Genomic DNA, 17,408 nt, shown 5'->3' with positions numbered 1-17,408 from the left:
AGTGATAAAATGCACTGTAAGTCGCATTGGATAAAAGCATCTAGCAAATGCATGAATGTTAAATGCTCCATAATATAAAATACTTTTATTAAATTAATGCAAGGCAATTCTAAGTCTGAACAAGTATGGTTGCAATAAAATAAACAATAAAAACTACTAAAAATGTAAAAACCAAGGTACACTCACTACTGGTCAAAAGTTTTGAAACACTCGTTTTTTTATTAAAGGGATAGTTCGGCCAAAAATGATATTAAACCCATGATTTACTCACCCCCCAAGCTGTCCGAGTTGCATATGTCCATCGTTTTTCAGACAAACACATTTTCGGATATTTTACAAAATGTTTTAGATCTTTCAGTTGATTAAATGTAATGTTACGGGGTCCACCCATAGTCCACGACCTTCAAGTCCAAAAAAAGTGCGTCCATCCTTCACAAATTAAATCCGAACGGCTCCAGGATGATGATCAAAGGTCTTCTGAGGGTAATCCGCACGGTGTTGTTGTAGAAATATCCATATTTAAAACTTTATTAACGAAAATAAATACCTTCCGGTAGCGCTGCCATCTTAGACTCCTCTGTATTCAGAAGAGAGTATTAACGTAGTGTACGCACTTTTCTTAGTGACGTATGACAAATTCAGAGGGCCGGGGCACAGAGCAGCAGCAGAGTAGCCTCCATAGGCTGCGTAAGCTCTCATCCTGAATGCGGACGCGACTAAGATGGCGGCGCTACTGGAAGGTAGTTATTTACGTTAATAAAGTTTTCAATATGGATATTTCTACAACAACACCGCGCGGATTACCCTCAGAAGACCTTTGTTTATCATCCTGGAGCCGTTTGGATTTAATTTGTGAAGGATGGACGCACTTTTTTTGGACTTGAAGGTCGTGGACTATGAGTGGACCCCGTAACATTACATTTAATCAACTGAAAGATCTAAAACATTTTCTAAAATATCCGAAAATGTGTTTGTCTGAAAAACGATGGACATATGCAACTCGGACAGCTTGGGGGTGAGTAAATCATGGGTTTAATATCATTTTTGGCCGAACTATCCCTTTAATTTAGTTTTTCCACATTACAGAATAATAATAAACTTGTCCAAGCTATGGCATAACACATATGTAAATATGGGAATTATGTTGATTACTAAAAGCATCCAAAATAAATTAAACCTCTGTTATATTATATTTTATCATCTGAAGTGCATTTACCCTTTCCTAGAAATTGCAAAACCGTTCTCGTGTCATTTTTATCAAGACGCTTTTTGAAGTTTCACCTTAGAATGATTTTTAAAGAATATTCAGTCTAATTATCCATTTAAAAAACAAACATTTTAGTTCTCTAATAACCAAAATTGATTTTACAAAGAAAGATGTGAAAACATCAAACCCTTACCATTTTATCCCTCAAATTAGTGTGAAATATTACTTTGAGATTAAAAAAGCCCTTAACCTAATTCTAAATCTAACATACACTCTTATCTGGCAATCTGATTGGTTAATGAAAATTTTTAGCCAGGACCAACAATGGCTATGGTTACATACACAAAATGTTGTCAATCTGACTAAATTGAATCCAATTGAAGGTTACGACAATACAGTTTACATGCACCTAAAACATTGCAATCTGATTAAAATGTTTGTTTACATGTACATTATATATAATCTGAACTGAACGTCTGCGCACAGCCAGGGTTGCCAGATTCGCATATCAAAACCATCCCAATGGGCATTCAAAATTAGCCAAAAGCATCCCAATGACTGTCCACAGCCCAAATATAAATAACTAATCAACAAAATCCTTTCCTCTTAAACCTGCAGAAAAAAACAACTGGTGGAAACAGTTTAAACAGTAGCCCAAATCTAAAAAATAAAATAAAATAAAAAATAGAGGACTCGGCAGCACATCACTGCGGACAGCATCTATCGTCGAGCGGACGCTTTATCTCAGGCTAAAAGTCAAAGCTGAGTTGGAGAAAGTTGTTCTTAAAGCCCAGAATACACTGAGGGTTTTTGCCCTCCTATAAGATCATAACCTTATCACACTGTGCGACAAGGATCGTTTAAAAATTCGGGTATGACAGGCATGTAGACTGTACAATGATCACACGGAAGCTTCGGTAACGGCGTCACACGTTAGCGCAACGTCATTCGATTAAGAAAATACTACGATTCACGCATTTATATGGGTACTTTCTCCTGCTGATTGGATCATTGATCGGACTACACCAACCTCTTCAATACGATCGAAATTTGCATCCGATCCACCTCTAGGGCTGTGCTGATTAATCGTGCAAATGCGCGTTTTCTCAATGAATGAATTTGAATGAATTACGGTGAAATGCCGCCACATCCAAAAGCCAGGGGGCGCTCTCGTGTAGAAACGACATTTGTGCCACAGAAGTAGTAGCATACCAAACACTATTCCAGGAAATGTCTAAAGGAATATTTATATCGCTGTTCTTCAGATTGTTTCAGGTATTTTCATGATAATAAAAATATTTTGAATGATTGTGTTTGGCGAGTGTTGCTTTTTTAAATGCACGTTATAAACGACTCAAACTCATAGTGATTTTAGATTGATAAGGACTTCCTACTGATCACAGAGCCGTAGTACACGCACAAGCTGTGCATGAAACACAACATCGGAGCCTTGCGATTCAGTATCGATTTCAAGCAGGTCTTTTTAATGGGGAACGCGATGTATCGGCACAGACCTATCCACCTCAATCGTATTGATTAAGGTGTTTACATATAGGCTTTTTTAATACGATTAGCCATCAATATGATTTCAAACAGATTATTTGGTTGCATATAAACATAGCTAATAGTGTTGATCCAAGATCACATCCTACTTGATGAAATCACGGCCCATACACGGACAAATGGAAAGACTTAAGATCATAATCAACATTTAAGTCAAGTGTTTTAAAACCTTTGACCGGTAGTGTATATTGGACATTTTTGTAACTTCATTGGCGTGTTGCACTGAAGCCCTGGTCAATTTTAGGTCCTGACTAATACACACCTGTCGTGTTGGAGAGACTTCATGTCTACGTAAACAATGGATGGGTCTGGACCAGCGGTGCCCTGAAAAACAAAACAAAGTAAGGAACAAAGCTCTTTGCTTTTGTCACAAAAATTCATGCCTTTTACATTTACAGCAGTTCATGTATTTTGCCCCAACCTGTAGACAGATGGCCAGATTGACTCTGGAGCCAAAAGCAGTGCTGACTGCACGTGGAGACAGTCCCAGGTCTTTAAAGAGCTTGGAGAATGACTGGCTGAGTACCAAACGTGGCCTTTCTTCTGCTATGACAACACAGCTCCTTACACACGATAGGTTCACACCACGAGCCTGCAAACACACATCTCTCATTAACATTTATAGACCGCCTCAGCGAAAACAACACAATGGCCTAAACTTAACTTCAGGTACACTTCCTTCAACAATAGATTATGTCTGATAACAAGTAAATTACCATAGTTCAATCCTAGCTAAAGCTTATCACTGAGCTAACGTTATTGTGTTAAGATTTATTTATTAATACAATGTCAGCTACAGATCCTTGAATTCTTGCCTGCTGCTGAACCTCTTTGATATTTTTCCTATTTAAAATTTGACTCTTCTGTAGTTATATTGTGTACTAAGACTGACGGAAAATTAAAAGTTGTGATTTTCTAGGCAGATATGGCTAGGAACTATACCCTCATTCTGGCGTAATTATCAACGACTTTGCTGCTGTAACATGGCTGCAGCAGGCGTAGTGATATTACGCACTGCCAGAAAATAGTCCCCTTGGTAACTTTCAATAGCTGGAGTGTCCCTTTAACTTCAGGCCAGGTGCATAACCATGACAATGCACGTGAGTCTGATGAAACGGTCTGTAAACATGTCAACCCTGTTAGTCAAGTCCTTTCATGAAAGCTATTGTACATGAATGAGTGCATGTGTGAAAAATTCTACTTTTTGTATTTAACCTGAAATTGATTTATGAGGGAAGCATCAAACTTATACATTTTAATGATACAAAATCTCAAATGCACCGGAAGTCACTTTGAAATAAATATCAATTTTTGTGTCACTTTTGGTGGAGTTTTTGCCCTGTGCCTTACACAAATCCTACCCACACACACACGCACTTTATTTGTTCACTTACTTTCAGAGCTTCGGTCTGTGTGCCAAGGCCTTTGGTGCAGAGCTCCAATACAGAGTAAGAACAGAAGGTGTCTCTGATCTTATACTGACTGAGGGTGCTTAGCCACAGGGGCAGAGACGTCTCCAACTCCATAGGAGGGATCAGGATTGACTGGTGACCTGAATAAACACTAAACACCACAAAAATAAATTAAATACAGATATATGTTGCTACACATTTTATGGCACTGTGCTGAATTGAGTAATATGTGATCCGATATGTGAAATCCAAGCTATAATTATGAGATCAGGAGCATCAAAGTTTGATTTCAATTTTTGACTCAATATTAAAGATATCAAGGTTATATTTTTACACAGAGTTGAATAACTTTTATGTAGAAAACAGTAATCATAAAAACGACTTGCAGACAGGGTCACATAATAAAAAAAACAGTGCAAGACATCCAGTCTTATTTCATGTATAATACCGGGAAACCAATTTTTTTTTAATTGAAACCGGGGGTGCCAAAGTGGATAAATCTGAAACCGACACCCTTGCGTGTGACGCGTGTACAGCCAATCCATATTTATCCATATATTAACACTTTTCACACGCGGTTTATGGAAATACACAGAAAAATGGGTTACGTTTGCTTATCATTCGCCAATTCTCTCTGGAGAAACCACACAAGTGCATAAAGCACGCAGTTATATAATGCTGGCAAATTATTTGTTTGCTCCAGATAATATTGGAATTATTATTGGTCAAATAAAAAAATAAAAAAATATACATATACAAATATGTATATAATGCTCTAGAGATCTTATTCCAGCTTGCACACATTTCTCAGCGTGAATTTTTATTTGTATTAAAAAAAAAAACGTGTCAAAGAGCTGAACGGTAACTTGTTACGATGACACACGCGTCCTCGCTACAACACACCCCTTACGGCATTGTTTCTGCTTTTTGTTCACATTTCTTGAGACAATGCCGTGTTTACGGAGGAAAAAAGATTGGATTAAAAAAGATCAGATAGGGAAATATCTGGCTTTGTGTGGATGTGGCGTGAAATGATTTGGATTTTGTATACTACCTAGACAGACACCATAGCACAAAGCCCAGGCCACAGTACGGGTCCAAGCAGATTGCTATTTGTCTGGAAGAGTACAGCTCACACTGCAGTTTGATTGATCGACATATAGCACCGACTGCTGAATGAGACATCTGAAAAAGAAATACACAGAACTTTAAATAACCAAACGGCAGTCTAATCTTCAATGCACAGATCACAAACACTGCAAAATAAATGACTAAAGATTTTTGTAGTGTATTGCTAAACTTAAACTGTGAAGGCAAACACAGGAAAAGTGTTTTACCTTAACTCCAGTTAGCATGCCAGTAGTGGATACACTGAAATCCAGATAGGCCAACATTTCTGCAGTGGGCGGCTTATAGATATTGGGAGGCCGTTTTCTGGGAAGATCATCTGCATGCACAATATAATACTGTGTGTAGAGTTGTGCTTAACAGGTATGATATAAAGTACGAGATATAATAGTATATATAATAGTACGAGACTTCTTTTATTACTGTACCTGTGTCTATGATATTCGGCCATGTTTTGATATTCACACTGGCTGCTGCATCTTTAGATCGTAAGGTCTTCATCAGCATCGTAGTTGTGAGGATGCAAGCGGCTTTGCTCACCTAATATGAACATTTTACATTTAGATTTATGCAATTGCCAGGCGCAATTTATGGTGCATTAAAGGGATAGTTCGGCCAAAAATGATATTAAACCCATGATTCACACGAAAATAAATACCTTCCGGTAGCGCCGCCATCTTAGTCGCGTAAGCTCTCATCCTGAATGCGGACGCGACTAAGATGGCGGCGCTACCGGAAGGTATTTATTTTCGTTAATAAAGTTTTAAATATGGATATTTCTACAACAACACCGCGCGGATTACCCTCAGAAGACCTTTGTTTATCATCCTGGAGCCGTTTGGATTTAATTTGTGAAGGATGGATGCACTTTTTTTTGGACTTGAAGGTCGTGGACTATGAGTGGACCCCGTAACATTACATTTAATCAACTGAAAGACCTAAAACATTTTCTAAAATATCCGAAAATGTGTTTGTCTGAAAAACGATGGACATATGCAACTCGGACAGCTTGGGGGGTGAGTAAATCATGGGTTTAATATCATTTTTGGCCGAACTATCCCTTTAAAGCTTGGGAGGAATGCATTTATAACTCAGGTTAATTTGCTATGTTTGCCATGTCTAAACTGCTTAAACTCACATCTATGATCATTCGGACGGTGGGCAGAGTGGCAGCGAGGTTCTGTGGGTGAGGAGGCCTAACGGTGACTGGAATACAACCGGCATACAGACAGCCATAGAAAGCAGCTATTAGATCAATACCTGCAAGAAAGAAAGATGAATGTCAAAATTTACATCTGTGTGTTTTGGTAATAAGCTGCTGTATTTAAATCATCTTGGGTTAACTATATTAACTGAATAACATCTGTGTCGAATGAAAACAGAGATGGATGTCATTACCGGGTGGATAAAGCAGTACTACATTGTCTCCAGTGTTAACTCCTCCTCTTTCCAACAAAGCTGCGGTGATCTTCTCCGCTCGCTTGTGCAGCTGAGAACATGTAGCTGTGCTTACTGCTACCCCCTATAGGCCAAAGCAAGAGTAGTCAAAAAATCTGCTTAGGGGTCGACTAATCAATCAGTTTTTAGTGGTTGCATGTGTTACCTTTGCATTAAGGAGCATATAGAGGACATGATCAGGATCATTTTGTGCTCTCCACTGCAGGGCTTCAGACAGGAACTGATGCTATAAGACAGAACGCACAGATATTAGTATTCAACTCTCGAACAAACCTACAGAATCCACAAATTTGGACATTTAAGTCAGAATAAAATAATGTGAATTTTATTGCATTAAAAAAACTGAGGCATATGATTGATGGCAACCAGTCGAAAATAGTCCCCTTGGTTACATTCATTAGCAAAGGACTATTTTCGGGCAGTGCGTAATATCACTACGCCTGCTGCAGTCATATTACAGCAGCAAAGTCCTTGATTATTACGCCAGAATGAGAGTATAGTTCCTAGCCATATCTGATTAGAAAATCACGACTTTTAATTTTCTTTCTGTCTTAGTACAAGATGTAACTACAGAAGAGTCGAGTTTTAAATAGGAAAAACATGCTAATTAGCGTGATGCTAATGGTCTAATCAGATTCAATGGATTATGCTAAGCTATGCTAAAAGTGGTACCACCAGACCCAGAGATCAGCTGAATGGATTCCAAAAGGTAAAAATCAAATTTTAACTCTAGGGGAGCTGGAAAATGAGCATATTTTCAAAAAAAGTGGAATGTCCCTTTAACAAGTAATTTCCGGGGACGCGCAGCCAATGTGGCGATGGCACCGCCTACTATTGGCTTCAAAAAAGCTCTTCACAAACCTATGGGTGACATCACGGACACTACATACATCCATATTATTTACAATATGAGTTTACCTAAAAATGTATCTTGATATGTGTGGCTTAAGTGTCCAAATATTTGTTGCACCACTGTATATCAAATCATTTCAGGACATCACAGTACAAACCCAACAAATATAACATGACAATAAAGCATAAAACCCCCAAGTTTATAGCGGGTGTTTGCATACACAGCCGTTCTAATGGGAAAAGCGACTCATGCAGACAGCGGGTAACAGTGACCACGCATGCATATTTGGAGGAAAATATGTTCCTAGTGTTTATGTAATTCAACCCCACAGTTAAACTGAAGTTTTCACTTCTTGGCTTTTATTAAGAAGTCACTATGGTCCACAGTGCAGATTCCTCTAACAACTAATCTGGGTATAAACATTAAGGTAAGATTCTCTAAATCTATCCCTTGTGTCCTATAAGGCCCTCAGGATGATGTTGACATTGTGGCTGGTAGAGATAGGGACTCAAAGCTCAGCACACACAGATAGCAGAGCACTGTTGGCATACAGGCTTACCATGTTAGTAGGCCACACACAGAGCTAGCACAAGAGAGAGAAAGGGAGAGAGAGCACTTGATTTATCCTCTATTCTATTCCCTTTAATCTGTGCTGAATGACCTCATCATCTAGGTCGGATCTGAAGCTCAGACCAGGCTTTGAATTATTTTTTGTGAGCATTATTACACAATTACTATAATTATGAGTTTATAACCATAACTATAATACTTATTGCAGAAATTACACATCTGAATGCCCAAAAAACAAGACAAATTCAACACTGTCAACACATTTTGGGACTGTCAACATTTTTAAAATAGCTTTACTAAGTGCTTACTAAGCAGCAAAACTCTTGTGCCCTGTAAATAAACATACAGGCTTATTTATTTTCTCAAATCACTTGTTCACCTTTCTAGACTGCTCTTGGTCATCCAGGTGCCCGAGGTCTCTCCCAGAAGCCTGCGCGATCCTTTTCCCTGCCACCAGGTTGCCCACCATGATGGAGGCCGGACCAACTCCCACTGTAAACACAAGACGGAGTTCAAGATAAGCCTACGCAGGACAGCTTTCTGTTTACTTCCTTAAAAGGACATTCCACTTTTTTTGAAAATATGCTCAATTTCCTGCTCCCCTAGAGTTAAACATTTGATTCTTACAGTTTTGGAATCCATTCAGCTGATCTCCGGGTCTGGCGCTAGCACTTTTTAGCATAGCTTAGCATAATCCATTGAATCTGATCAGACCATTAGCATCACGCTTAAAAATGACCAAAGAGTTTCGATATATTTTTCCTATTTAAAACTTGACTCTTCTGTAGTTACTTCGTGTACTAAGACCGATATGAAGTCCCCTTGGTAACTTTCAATAGCAAGGGGACTATTTTCGGGCAGTGCGTAATATCATTGCGCCTCCTGCAGCCATGTTACATCAGCAAAGTCCTTGATTATTACGCCAAAATGAGAGTATAGTTCCTAGCCATATCTGCCTAGAAAATCACAACTTTTAATTTTCCTTCGGTCTTAGTACACAATGTAACTACAGAAGAGTGAAGTTTTAAATAGGAAAAATATCAAAAATCTTTGGTATATTTTTTAGCACGATGCTAATGGTCTAATCAGATTCAATGAGTTGTGCTAAGCTATTCTAAAAGTTCTACCCCCAGACCCGGAGATCAGCTGAATGGATTCCAAAACGGTAAAAATCAAATGTTTAACTCTAGGAGAGCTGGAAAATGAGCATATTTTCAAAAAAAGTGGAGTGTCCCTTTAAAGACTTATCTGTGCCAAAAGTGTTTTCATACTTTATATGCAGATAAAAATCAGGAGTACCTGGTTGCTTTTGTCTTGGTTTTGGAAGGTTGGTCACGCATGTATGAGGGCACATGAGGATGTTACATGGGTGTAGAGATCCATCCAGGAAGTGGTGCTTTGTCTCAGACACATGAATGCCGCCCAGGGGAGTTTTGGGTAACATGTTAGCAGGTACCAGCGCCAAGCAATACAAGCCCACCTGATGGATACCGTCTATCGCCTGTGGGGAAAAAAGAGAGCATATGAGTTATGATGCCTTCACCAGTCAGGGTCAAGAGGTATTATGGCAACATTTTATATTGCCCACATATTATGGGAAGTATGTGCCTCATTACTTTAAGACGTACGCTAAGGTCCATTACCTTCAATGCCCTACTTTAGAGTAAACAAAATGATCTCCTTCAGAGTAAATTTAATCAGTCTGAGGTTAATAAAGGACAGCGTTTGGTAATATAGATCTGTGCACTGAGGATTGTGGGTAGCATTGTGTATTATTACCTGTAAGACTCTGCTCATCCACTGAAAACTGTCTTCTTCGCTGGCATCAGGCCTCTGCTCGGCCACAATGACGATTCGCTCATCGTAGAACACAGTTATGGAGAAAACAGCAATCCTGCATGGAAAACACTCTCAGTGTCACATGCATACCAATAGTTTATATTTTGTCTAATATTTCCTTCTAAAATTTACTTCATATCATTCATACCTCCCCCTGTAAACGGTTTTAACTGGCTCTACCGCCAGTGCTGTGGCCACCAGATCGTCTGCGTTGTGTCTGCGTCCACTGACTGCCAGCAGACCCTCTATCTTCCCTACAACAAACACCAGACTTCCCTGGAGGGGGAGAAGGCATGGTTAGTTATTTAATAAAATACATGAAACAACACTTGAAGTGATAACGACTTCTTACCGGACCCACAAAGCCCAACAGTCCAGTTCGTATGAAAGGAACGTCTCCTATAGGGGTTCCACTTGAGTTTAGAGGTATCACCTGCGGGTCAATATTACATAGATGTGAGTGAATCTGTGCCATGAATTTCATACAGGAAAATCATCTCTTGTTTCATTCCCGTACCTCAAACGTGTTCTTGGTCATCCCTGGCAGACCGTAGTACATAGTGCCGCCCGCTCGTGAGTTTACCACTATCTCTCCAATCTCATCCGTCTTGCAGAGCATAGGCTGCCCTTCGGGTTTCACGATACACATCAGAGCTGTGAGACCGAGAGAAAAGACAGCATTGATTGCAAACGCTAGGTCATCAAGATACCCAAAATGCATTTAAGTCCAGTTTCTGCAGAATGCTAACAAGATCTGCAGTGAAATATTGCAGAATCTCACCGCCAGGCATGACGTGACCCACATCTTGAACGGTGAGTGCAGAGTTCTTATCCTCAGTATTGACCCGGATCACCCCGTGACTTAGTCCTGCCATAGACAGAATAGCTCTGGCGGGGAGTGGCGCTCCTTGAGCACCAGGCCTGGAGAGGAAGAGAGAAAGATTAGGATACATTTATTTATTTTGACATAGCTAGTTCCTCCTTAAGAACCATGCAGGTACCTGCGGATGGCCACCGTCATCGCTTCAGGTGAGGAAGCACATGGGCAGATCATCTCTGGCTTAAGCCCATGAGACTGGAACACGTTCAAAAAGGCGTCACAAGATGACACTGACCCTAAGACGGAAATATGGATTCAGAATCTGTAATATGATCAATACTACTTAAAATTTACATAGCACATGACTTACCTTAATATTATTCTTACTATTTTTCAAACAATTATTATAAATGGCATTAAATTACTTCTACATGGGAACTGGGTGACACATTGTTTACCCTAAGGCTAAGCGTACGATCTGACATTGTCAGTTTTTATCTGTTTCACTTCACTGTAGACTCTATTCTGCTCAAATATTATATTCTGCAGCTTATTTACTTACAAGGATTGGCTCCATCAGCTACTATCAGCATGCGCAAAGTGGACAGATTGGTGTCCTTCTGATCTCTGTGAGCCATCATAGCCCAGTGCAGATCTCTACATTTCACCAAGGCTACACGAGCTGTATACACACACAAAATAAACTCAGATATTCTGCCATATAGCTTTACAGTTTGTATTTTAAATTCATTTTCATGCTTTTTTCTTTCACTACGAGTTACAAATATTAAATCATCTGATGATGTCTGTACTACAGTTTGCAAAGCTCAGGAATTTTGAAAATATTCCAAGTTGGAAACTTAAAGGAGACATAACATGAAAATCTTTCTATGTTTAAGTGCTATAATTGGGTCCCCAGTGCTTTTATCAACCTAGAAAATGTGAAAAAGACCAACCCAGTAACTTAGTTTGGCTCTGCAAGCGTGTGAAAAAATAGGTCCTTTCAAATTTGGCTCCCCTTGTCAGAAGGGGATAATACCGCCCCCCTTAATCTGCACCATCCAACCACGGCACTGCTATTTAGTACAGATATCAGCTTATTTGCATTTTAAAGGATACACCCAAAACAGCAAATTTTTGCTCAAACCTACAAAGTGGCAATTTGAGCATGTTATAATAAATGATCTATATGGTATTTTGAGCTAAAACTTCACATATGTACTCTGGGGACACCAACGACTTATTTTAAATCTTAAAGTATTGTGAAATGTACCCTTTAAGGAATTAATGGAAAGACCTTTTTAATTCTGGGTAATTTTTACAAACATTAACTTCCTCGACATCTGACTTATCTTCATCAATGTCCCACAATTTTCATATTCCTGTGTAATTTCCATTTGGAAAGATTTCAAAATACCTAAACTTTTGCAACCCTAATCTGTACCTTTGTGAACATGAACCCTCTGCACCCAGGACAGTGGACATGCCTTCATTACAGAGTATGGCACACAAATAGTGTGGATTCTGTTCATGACACTCTGTGAAAATGCAAAATAAAATCATTATAGATTAAGAACAGCTGGTCACACTAAAACCCAAAACATCAAGCGTAATCAACCAACCGTGAGAACTCCATGCCACAGGCCAGAATCTTTCTTGAAATCCAGGACATTAACCAGTGTTTCCCCTAAAAAATAGAAATACAAACAAAACAAAATTTCCAATAAAACATTTAAAAGTGACTGTATATAGCCCAAGTGTTCCTATAGTGCAGCAGTTAGTGGCTAGAATTTTAGTCCATGCATCTTTCAAGTCGCCAATGAGTGCCTGCTAAGAGTGTACTCCTAAAAATAAATCACTTTTAGCAGCTATGCACAAGTCTTTCTTTTCTGAGAAAATAGACCAGAAGACTTATCTTGCACGCATGTGCATATTAAGCTCTTATTCTGAAGCCATAAAAGAGTCTTATAACTTAAAGGAATATTCCATTTTCTTAAAAGAAAAATCCAGATAATTTACTCACCACCATGTCATCCAAAATGTTGATGTCTTTCTTTGTTCAGTCGAGAAGAAATTATGTTTTTTGAGGAAAACATTGCAGGATTTTTCTCATTTTAATGGACTTTAATAGACACCAACAATTAATACTTAACTCAACACTTAACAGTTTTTTTCAACGGAGTTTCAAAGGACTATAAACGATCCCAAACGAGGCATAAGGGTCTTATCTAGCAAAACAATTGTCAATTTTGACAATAAAAATAACAAATATACACTTTTAAAGCACAACTTCTCGTCTAAATCCGGTCCAGCGCGACCTAACGTAAATGCGTAGTGATGTAGGGAGGTCATGTATTACATATATAAAACGCACATTTGCGGACCATTGTAAACAATAAACTGACACAAAGACATTAATTTGTATCAGTTGACATACAACAACGTAGGAACGGTCCTCTTTCAACACACTTGTAAACACTGGGGCGGAGTTTCGCGTTCGTCCTCTGTGACCTCTTGACGCCATGACGTATTGCGTGGGGTCACGCTGACGCATCACGACCGGATCTTGATGAGAAGTTGTGCTTTAAAAGTGTATATTTGTTATTTTTATTGTCAAAAATGACAATCGTTTTGCTAGATAAGACCCTTATGCCTCGTTTGGGATCGTTTATAGTCCTTTGAAACTCCGTTGAAAAAAACTGTTAAGTGTTGAGTTAAGTATTAAATGTTGGGCTCTATTAAAGTCCATTAAAATGAGAAAAATCCTGCAATGTTTTCCTCAAAAAACATAATTTCTTCTCGACTGAACAAAGAAAGACATCAACATTTTGGATGACATGGTGGTGAGTAAATTATCTGGATTTTTCTTTTAAGAAAATTGAATATTCCTTTAAGAAAATATAAATGGTCTGCAGTAGTAGTCGTAGTAGTAATGTAACACTCACCTTCACAGTAATTACAGGCCTGCGTCAAAGCTTGACAATGTGTCAGCATAGAGATTTTAGACACAGCCACCCCCATAACGGTACCCTCTTTAGAGGCTTTGTACTGAAAACAAATACAACACGACATTAAGAGTGATAAACAGAAGTAGCTATTTTAAATATCTGTATGACTGTTAATACCGTTACGGTACATTCACCCAGGGGAAAGCGTTAACGCTTGACGGAAGGCTGAATGTGTATATCAAATTCAACCAATGGTGAGGCTTAACGACAAAGACAGGGTGACGCGGGAGCCAGGATGTATATCGCTATCTGAAATATTGACAACGTTACAGGGACAAAAGAAGTATGGCAAGGGAGACGCAGCGTCTCGTTCCCTTCTCAGGGAACAACAGTTACATACTTAACCCGAGACCCTTTCATGTGTTAAACACAACTATGCAAAAAAGCATTTTGGTATGAATCAACATTCACATACAGAAGATAAGCATTTAAAGGGAACATTTTAGCACGTGTGTTTAAAAAGTCTAGAATTTTTATGATATAATCATACACTACATAGGGAATAATATGGATTTTTTTCCAGACAACGTCTTGCATAAAATAGATTCAAGCACTTTCAATGACCTATATCTATGTATGTAGATTTTCAAAAACTTCTCAGGACCTTTAATTTTCCCTCCCCCAGATTCACAAAATTTCAAAGATTTCAAGCACCCATGGGAACCCTGTCCATTAGAAGTAAATCAGAAGCGTTAAAGGGATAGTTCGGCCAAAAATTATATTAAACCCATGATTTACTCACCCCCAAGCTGTCCGAGTTGCATATGTCCATCGTTTTTCAGACAAACACATTTTCGGATATTTTATAAAATGTTTTAGATCTTTCAGTTGATTAAATGTAATGTTACGGGGTCCACCCATAGTCCATGACCTTCAAGTCCAAAAAAGTGCGTCCATCCTTCACAAATTAAATCCAAACAGCTCCAGGATGATAAACAAAGGCCTTCTGAGGGTAATCCGTGCGGTGTTGTTGTAGAAATATCCATATTTAAAACTTTATTAACAAAAATAAATACCTTCCGGTAGCGCCGCCATCTTAGACTCCTCTGTATTCAGGAGAGAGTATTAGCGTAGTGTACGCACTTTTCTTAGAGACGTATGACGAATTCGGACGGCAGGGGCACAGAGCAACAGCAGAGTAGCCTCCGTAGGCTGCGTAAGCTCTCATCCTGAATGCGGATGCGACTAAGATGGCGGCGCTACCGGAAGGTATTTATTTTCGTTAATAAAGTTTTAAATATGGGTATTTCTACAACAACACCGCGCGGATTACCCTCAGAAGACCTTTGTTTATCATCCTGGAGCCGTTTGGATTTAATTTGTGAAGGATGGACGCACTTTTTTTGGACTTGAAGGTCGTGGACTATGGGTGGACCCTGTAACATTACATTTAATCAACTGAAAGATCTAAAACATTTTCTAAAATATCCGAAAATGTGTTTGTCTGAAAAACGATGGACATATGCAACTCGGACAGCTTGGGGGTGAGTAAATCATGGGTTTAATATCATTTTTGGCCGAACTATCCCTTTAATGCTTTCGCCCCGTGTGAATGTACCATAAATGTATTGATACTGTCCTTCATGCACTCACCTCTATGTAAGCAGTATCGGTGTTTGCTGTTGGTATGTGTGGCTGCCAGTCTTTAGACGGTTTGGTGAGATACTTTGTATCGGTCACCACCCACTTGAGCCGTGGCCATCCTGTAAGAAAGCATACGAAAAGCTGAAAATGGCTGCAAAAGAAACACATTTACAAACAACGGGAAAGTTACTAACCTTTAAATTGCACTATTTCTCCATTAGGCGTCTTTGGCAAACCTTTAAGACACACTTCACTGGTGAGAGCAAGAGTCACACCACAGCTGCCTAACAGGAAGCCAATCTGCTGACTCCCTGCATCCTGAAATTCCATTAAACATCAACTGTGATTATCTAACAAATACAATAAATAATCTATTTTTGTTAATTGCAAAGTTAATTTTTTTAAGTTTTACCCTACCTTACGAGACAAAGGCACCTCAATTGGGACGGGAATGACCTCAGCGAGGAGACACCCATAAAAGGCCACCCAGAACATTCCTGGGTCACTGTTGGGATACACTAATGCCACCTATTTAGAAACATGAAAATGAGATACAATCTCAAACTGAAAGCTGCCTATTGTAGCATGCATTGTAGTGTCTTACTCTGTCTCCAGGTTTCAGCACTGGTTCAGTTTTGGTGCCCAGTTTGTTTAGCAGCGTATATGCCAACTTCTGACTGCGACTCCACAGTTTACCTGAAGGGCACAGGATGATGTAAGAATATAAGACAACAGATCTGAATGAAATCGGGTAGATTTGTGAAATACTGCATACCAAACAATGTGAAAACTGACCGTAAGTAAGTGTGTAGAGTGGTTTGCCAGTAATGTCTAAGGTGGTGAGGACGGGACTCTTGGCCTGTGTGGCTCCCCATCGTGCCAGAGATGCCTGCAGGGCCGGTGGCCAGTTACTGACCACACCGAGCGGCTCCCCCTTCACTGGAATAATCTGACGACCCTCTGGTTTGGGTGTGTTGGGATCTTGCTGTGGAACTGCAGGTGGAAGATCATGATATTTATTTTATATATATGTATATGTGTGTGAGTGTGTTTGCACACCCTATTCATATAAACACAAGCTGCATACCTTCCACGATCTCTTCAGAGTCATCTACGAAGAACTCGCTGAGCGGAGGTCGCTTGGGTCTCTTCAACGTGTTAAGCAGCTGCTGGATTTTCGTGGAGACTCGACTGTGTGCTGGAACACCTGTTATCAGAGACATTCTCATTGACTTCTTCAGATTACAGGAATATGAGCTGGCCAAGGGACGCCACAGAAATGTGTCTACGAGTTTGTATTAAACTAGAAACAAGCTTACGAGGAGTATCATATATAGGTCACAAAGAGGACAAAACTACTGGGTGTCACTACAAAGCACTATTCACCCCTGCACCTCCATACCTTTATCTACAGATGCCACCATACCATGAGCAAAGAGGAAGCAAACGATTAAAAAAGGAAGCAGTTTCAATACATTATTTATAACCTCTTAACAATACATCACACACAGGAAACGATCGTGAAAAGTAGGGCTGCGCAGGCAAAAACTAACACGGGCTTAGTTGTAACATGGACTGTTTACATTGTTGCACATTTGAGCATTTTGTTTTTCCGGTATTTTTTTACGCTGCCAAAATATGATCTCCCGCAAATTATTGGAAATGTATAATGTTTTTCCAAAGGGATATTGATAAACGTGTGTTTTGATGGCATGCAAGTAATTTTTTTCAAGTTGGGTGTGTAAGATACCAAATCCAATGCTGTGTCATATTAATCAGTGTCTTGACTAAAACAGCATCGTTTTGAAATATGTCTGCAGCTCTTGGCAACTTTTTTGGTAGGCTTGAAAATATTTTGACCCAGTGGGGTTAATTGTAACGCTGTGTTAACCCCTCAGCACTTACGATATGAAAACCGCTAACGTTAGCGTAATTCTTGCTGTTGTTTTAAATAGGCTACGCACAA

The 17,408-nt window shown here is 39.3% G+C and overlaps 1 protein-coding gene across 1 annotated transcript in view; it reads right to left on the bottom strand.

The window, feature by feature from the left end:
• Positions 1-17,408, bottom strand: part of dip2ba (disco-interacting protein 2 homolog Ba) — a 56,955-nt gene that overhangs the window by 3,819 nt on the left and 35,728 nt on the right. Inside the window, exons 7-33 of the mRNA XM_065285661.2 lie at positions 16,530-16,649; positions 16,238-16,435; positions 16,047-16,138; positions 15,860-15,970; positions 15,637-15,760; positions 15,452-15,561; positions 13,796-13,898; positions 12,473-12,537; positions 12,295-12,388; positions 11,413-11,532; positions 11,032-11,146; positions 10,812-10,951; positions 10,548-10,684; positions 10,383-10,463; positions 10,179-10,306; positions 9,971-10,085; positions 9,491-9,692; positions 8,571-8,683; positions 6,914-6,994; positions 6,709-6,832; positions 6,449-6,570; positions 5,739-5,850; positions 5,520-5,629; positions 5,237-5,367; positions 4,165-4,333; positions 3,192-3,362; positions 3,033-3,094 (exon numbers count right to left, since the gene is read on the bottom strand). Of these exons, the coding sequence (XP_065141733.1) occupies positions 3,033-3,094; positions 3,192-3,362; positions 4,165-4,333; positions 5,237-5,367; positions 5,520-5,629; positions 5,739-5,850; positions 6,449-6,570; positions 6,709-6,832; positions 6,914-6,994; positions 8,571-8,683; positions 9,491-9,692; positions 9,971-10,085; positions 10,179-10,306; positions 10,383-10,463; positions 10,548-10,684; positions 10,812-10,951; positions 11,032-11,146; positions 11,413-11,532; positions 12,295-12,388; positions 12,473-12,537; positions 13,796-13,898; positions 15,452-15,561; positions 15,637-15,760; positions 15,860-15,970; positions 16,047-16,138; positions 16,238-16,435; positions 16,530-16,649 (3,250 nt within the window). The remainder of the gene's footprint in view (positions 1-3,032; positions 3,095-3,191; positions 3,363-4,164; positions 4,334-5,236; positions 5,368-5,519; positions 5,630-5,738; positions 5,851-6,448; positions 6,571-6,708; positions 6,833-6,913; positions 6,995-8,570; positions 8,684-9,490; positions 9,693-9,970; positions 10,086-10,178; positions 10,307-10,382; positions 10,464-10,547; positions 10,685-10,811; positions 10,952-11,031; positions 11,147-11,412; positions 11,533-12,294; positions 12,389-12,472; positions 12,538-13,795; positions 13,899-15,451; positions 15,562-15,636; positions 15,761-15,859; positions 15,971-16,046; positions 16,139-16,237; positions 16,436-16,529; positions 16,650-17,408) is intronic.

Source organism: Paramisgurnus dabryanus, chromosome 21, assembly GCF_030506205.2.
Source record: "Paramisgurnus dabryanus chromosome 21, PD_genome_1.1, whole genome shotgun sequence".
NCBI classification, from domain to species: Eukaryota; Metazoa; Chordata; class Actinopteri; order Cypriniformes; family Cobitidae; genus Paramisgurnus; species Paramisgurnus dabryanus.
This window is presented reverse-complemented; position numbering and strand designations above follow the sequence as displayed.